Genomic DNA, 6,000 nt, shown 5'->3' on the forward strand with positions numbered 1-6,000 from the left:
ATTTACATTTTTAATTACTGAATACATTCACTAAATTGCATATTTAAAACTAAAAATTAAGGAGTTCGATGCGTATGTCAGACACGTCATTATATGTAAAGAGATGAAGCTTTAAAATGCTTTCTCTGAATTCAAAAGTAAGTTCGTTTTATGGAAATAAAAGTATACTTTTCATGTCGAGACTTCCGAAATAGCTGCTAGTTCCATTTATTAACAGTTTCTTTTCGAGTTTCTATCTTTTCAACTAAATGGACATGGAGAACATCCAATATATTACAATTCAACAGGATAAGAATTTCTAGCATCATTTAGGCAGTCAAAACTATTATCAAAATACAAAACAGCAAATACTGATTAATATTCACTTGCACGACAATAGCTGAAAATAGAACCTGGCTTCTAAGTTGGATTATAAATATTAACTTCTAAATAGCTGAACTACCCAAAAGAAAAGGAAATTTCGTATAAAACTGACAGATGAAGTAGAATTAACTAAAGAATAGGCAAATATATCAAAAAAGGAGCAAATTTGTGACTAACTCTTCATTAGAAGTGAGAGGTAGAATTCTGCGCCCCTAAGGGAGTTTTGTTTCAATAAATTTAATGATTTTTCACAGACCAGTTTTCAATATCTGTTATGCAAAACCAGTAAGTGTGAAGTGACAGCAGTTATCTTTTGCTCAACCAGTTTACTTTTTGTTTAAAAATCAATTTTCGAAAAAGTAGTCCGGTATTCTCTTTATGTTAATATTTATGACTGGTATGCACTGAGTGGTGGAATTCCACGCATGTTGTTTTCAGCTGAAATTTTCTGAATTAGTAGTAAAAACGCTGTTTTTTATCTAAAATTCACACATTTTGCTAAAATAAAGAAAAAATTATTAAACAAATTATATAACTTTATTCAACAAATTTAAGATAATAAAGCCAAAGTTTACATAACTTTCAAACTCGCAGTAATCTTTACAAGTCTCACCAGATCAAATTTATTAAATGAACTCATTACCCTCTTTGTAATCTTCATACTCTCGATTTCTGCAATATTGAAAGCACAAACCATTTTGACGTTATTTAAACTTTCCTAGGGTTCTAAGATGCAGAACTGCTTCGTCATTTTTTGTCCGAATACTTTCACAGGCTTTTGTACCATTGTTATTTAGTTGTCCCGGGGCCGCAGTCGCCTGAGTGTAAGATCCCGCCTTCCGAACCGGAGGGTTTCAAGTTCAAGACCCATCTCCACTGAAGAACCATCGTGTAAAGCTAGCCTGGTGTACATTAAATCCATCCGAACCAAACTTCCTACCATTGACGAGGCGCGGGGCGAAGAGGGGTCCTCATCATCTGACCGCAGCTCAAAATTACTAAGAAAAAAAAATGAAAAAGGTCCGTCCTAAAATAGTCTTAGTGTTGCTTTAAAACCGGACGTTAATATAACTAAACTATTCGGTTTCCCCTGCAATGTAGACTCATTTTTCGATTAATTTTTAATTTCCAAAGATTGGTTGAAAATTTTTTAAGTAGCCTTTGATTTATTCTTAAAATAATCAACACAATTTATGTTCGACGTTTTTTTTTTTTTTTTTTTTTTTTTTTATGATTTGGACAGATAGTATTTAAGAAAGCGTCAACCATTTCATACCGGCTATTTTTCTTCATTTATTGAAATCATTTTGTGTAAGTTGGCCTTGTGTAAAATAGCCTTGTTAGCTTCAGAGCGTGTTCAGTGAGTTCTTGTTCTTTGGAAACTGAGAAAAGTGGCTTTTTTCCAACGTGATTATCTAAAAGATTAGAATTCAGAAATTCATCTCATATCAGGAGGATTCAAGGATTTCCAAAGATCCCTGATTTTTCACCTCCCTGTAAATGTTTAAGGCATTTTAAAACACGACGTCAAGATGAACATACAAGAGAGGATGATTTTCAAAATACATCATTAAACGATTAATTTCTTGTTCTGAACGAACGGCTCAGATTCTTGCATCGAATTACTAGATTTGTGATATTTAAATACAGTAGAATCTCACTTAACGAGTATGATTATTTCCTGAATCTTACACTAGTTAAGCAAAACAATTTTTCCTATAAGAATCCATGTAAAATAGGACAATGTGCTTCATTCCGGAAAAAAAATCCTCAAATTTATAATAATGTAATTTATTATTTATAAAATTGGCTTTTCTTTTACTATCCCATTCTATAATTAGAGTATTTAAATTGTGTTAAAAAATTTGGCGTCTTTTTACTGTTTTGTTTAAAATAAAATATTTACTATTTCAAATCGTTCGAAAGTTTTTTTTTTTTTTTTCCTTATTTAAAAACTGTTTTGTAGAAAAATATTTAAGTAAGTCAATTATTTTTAAATAATTAATTTAGTCCATTGATTAATTTCAAATTATTATTTTTAATAATAATAAATTTAAAATAAAGCATTAATTACTTTAAGTAAGAAAATAATACTAATTTAATAATTTTAAATGTATTTTTACTAAAAAATTATCATACAAATATGAAATAGAATAGAAAATACTATGCAGTAATTGGGACAAAGAATGTAGACGCTCTTTACTCCAGTTCGAAAAGAATATAAATAGAAATATTCTGCCTTAATAGCTCTCAGTTTATATTGAAATTCTTTATAGTTCGTAAAAAAGTTTATAATTTACATGCCAAATTCTTTTGAATGAATAAGTTGCCTTTAAAAAATTAAATAAAGAAAAATAAGAATCTTGATTTGGTAAGAATTTTTTAATTTTAAATCAAAATTTGAATGCTAGGATACTGTAATCTCTATTCTATTTAGAAGGTACACAAAGACAGAAAGAATTATTGCTGCATTATCCTTTTATATTATCAAAAAAATTAGAATAAAAAGAATAAAGATAAAAGGCAGAAATTTTATTTATTTTATAAATATCACATAAATAAAATAAGCATGAAGATCAATTTAAAAGCGCAAATAAATTTAGTTCACATTCCTTTCTTATCATCAATGCAATTTACCTAAAAGGGGGCTTCAGAATAATTTAGCACTTGCGACCTCAAATTGTCAAAATCCACCATTATTCATTATTCGCCTTCTCCCAAACGTATCTAAGGAATGTGCGGATATCATAAAACCATTAAGGTGATGAATCGGACTGTTATTCGAGGTTGAATAGACTGGACCCGGTTGCGACTATTCGAATCGGGATCTAGGCGCTAACTCTGAGTATCGGGATTAGCAGGTCAGGCCTGGAGTAAACGACACAGCATTAAACCGATTCCAATGGATTTTTTTTAACAAAAATAATGATAAACGTCCCATAGTTTCTTAAAAGTGACGTAATCCATTCTGTCAGCAGAGTCGAAACAGTCGATGATTTCATCCCTCTCCTTTGGAGGAAATTCTTCACTACAACTACAAATCATTCAAATAATTTAAATGCCTGCCAGATCCTATTTACAAATCACATCAAGAAACATCGCTATCCTTGATCAACATCCAAGTGAACATTGTCGCATCACAATTATTTTTCTTCTTCTGACGCGTTTCTCTCTCTCTCTCTCTTTCTCTTTATTGTTCAAACTTTTTGTTTGAGTTCATCCTGAAACCATTCCATCGATTTACACAAATATTCCCATCATACGGATAGACGTTTCTTCATTCCATAATCATTATATATTTTCTTATTTATTTTTCTTATCGGTTTTTTTTTTTTTTTTTTTTTTTTTTTTTTTTTATCTAAAGGGATCTATATCGTTAAGTTTTGTTAATGTACTGGTTTAATGCTGAGTAGCAAGGCTACTCATGGGGACTCTATTTGTTATCTAATCTTTGTTTTGCAAACATTATTTCAGGATGATAGCGCCACCTTTGGGCTAAAACTGACATGAAAGTGCACTATTTTGACTAATGCTAATGATTAAAATTTCACCGTTTTCTTCCCTCTCTTTCAACAGGAAGATAATTCCTGATCATTATCAAAACAAATGTGATCTCACGCGCGTAGGTCGTCAATCTTAATGAAAACTTTTGCCATCAGCAGCAATCGATGCTCTTATGGGCAAAACGTAGTTCTTTCTATACAAAAGCGTGTAATCTCACGTAAGATTTTCTTTCACTTGATTTTGAAGAAATAATAATTTCATTTGCCTTTGAAAGTACTTGATTTGGTTTCATAAATCAAAGTCTAACCAGCTATAAACTAATGAAGTAAATTTCGTTTTCCTTATTGTTGCTATTAATTTTTGATCGTTCGTTAATTTTACTGGGCTCACTTTTTTACTGTTAAAAGTTGAATAATGCGGCTATATTCGTTACTAACGAAGACTGTAACTTTCCGAAAAGGAAAATATTTTCCTAGAGAGCATTTCGTTTATAATTTCTTCAATTCTTTCATCCCATTGAGTAATACTCATGTGAAAAATGAGATTTCCGAGCTTCCTAAACTGGATCAAAATTACAAAGCTGTTTCTTCCCTTTTTGAAAGATTAAAAAAAGGTGAGCGTAGTGCTCTAGCTTGTGCCATAACTCTTGTTGAATCTCAGCATCCTGTAAAACAAGCTTCGGCACAAGTCTTATTAAGTCTCGTTTTAAAGGAGGCCAGAAAGCGATATGAAAAACTTGGACAAAAAGCTCTTAGTTTTCGCTTAGGTTTAACTGGCCCTCCTGGTGCTGGTAAATCTACTTTTATTGAATCGTTTGGGAAAATGCTTACTTCTAAAGGCCATAAAGTTGCTGTTTTGGCTGTTGACCCATCTTCTTCAACAACAGGTGGGTCATTGCTAGGAGACAAAACAAGGATGACAGAATTGTCCAGAGATCCACGTGCATATGTGAGACCTTCCCCTGCAAGTGGATGCTTAGGAGGTGTAACAAGGAGCACAAATGAAGCAATTGCATTATGCGAATGTGCTGGTTATGATATTGTTATTGTTGAAACTGTTGGAGTAGGACAATCTGAATTTCATGTTTCTTACATGGTAGATCTTTTTGGTATGATTGTCTCTCCTGCTGGTGGAGATGAACTTCAAGGTCTTAAAAAGGGAATTGTTGAATTAGTAGATATGGTTATTGTTAATAAAGCTGATGGAGATCTGATTCCTAGTGCACGGCGCATTCAGGCTGATTATACAAGTGCATTAAAATTTGTTCGACGCAAATTTAAACTATGGAGGCCACTTGTTGTCTGTGTTTCTTCACAAACAAAAGAAGGCATATCTAGTTTATGGGAAGATATGCAAGAGTTCCAGTCAATCTTAAATGAATCAGGTGACTTAGAGTTACAAAGGAAGAAACAATACAGTATGTGGATGTGGATACATATTGAATATAATTTACTCAGTGCATTTAAAAAACACCCTGAAATAAAAACTTTAGTAGTAGACATTGAAAGGCAGGTCCAGGAAGGCATTATAACACCTGGCCAAGCTTCAGATATTTTATTAAAGAAATTTCTTCGTCCTTTTTAATATTATTAGTCAAGAATAGTCAGCTTTATTTTGAAAGATATGATTTATATATTTTGTTGCTTTTTTATATTTTTATGCATGAAAAATGAAGGACATTGTTAAATGTATTGACTTTCATGTTATGAAATAAATATTTTTCTTTAAAGATTTAAAATTCTTTCTTATTAGAATATACTGCCTACTTATAAGAGGTTTTTCTAAGTGCTTGGAACTATTTTAATATATGATGCATTTCTTGCACTTGAGAAGGGTCAATCTGGAAAAACTTCAGAATGACCTATTATTTGATTTATAAAAATATTTCATTCATAGAGCTTAAAATATATCTGTTTATATTAAGATGAAGAATAAACATATCTAATATATAGTTCCAATTTCTGCTACTGAAATTAAGAATAAATGTATTATTGAAATAATGATCCTGATTTATATAAAAATAACTTTTTTAAGTTATGTGTAATTTTTAAGTGTTAAGTGTAATTTTTATTTGATAGATTAATTTTTTTACTTGTTCATTAATTGTTTAATAAAATTTCCTTTTTATAATAT

At 30.9% G+C, this 6,000-nt stretch overlaps 1 protein-coding gene across 1 annotated transcript; it reads left to right on the plus strand.

The window, feature by feature from the left end:
* Positions 1 to 3,868: 3,868 nt before the first annotated feature.
* Positions 3,869 to 5,751, plus strand: LOC129958577 (methylmalonic aciduria type A homolog, mitochondrial-like). The gene has a single exon (XM_056071147.1). It carries the CDS (start codon positions 4,282 to 4,284, stop codon positions 5,449 to 5,451), a length of 1,170 nt encoding a protein of 389 aa, XP_055927122.1. The 5' UTR covers positions 3,869 to 4,281; the 3' UTR covers positions 5,452 to 5,751.
* The last annotated feature ends 249 nt before the right edge of the window (positions 5,752 to 6,000 follow it).

The sequence above is a fragment of the Argiope bruennichi genome, chromosome X1 (assembly GCF_947563725.1).
Source record: "Argiope bruennichi chromosome X1, qqArgBrue1.1, whole genome shotgun sequence".
In the NCBI taxonomy this organism is placed as follows: Eukaryota; Metazoa; Arthropoda; class Arachnida; order Araneae; family Araneidae; genus Argiope; species Argiope bruennichi.

Coding starts and splice junctions, on each gene's coding strand:
- LOC129958577 (XM_056071147.1), top strand. CDS start 4,282: ATGCGGCTATATTCGTTACTAACGAAGACTGTAACTTTCCGAAAAGGA.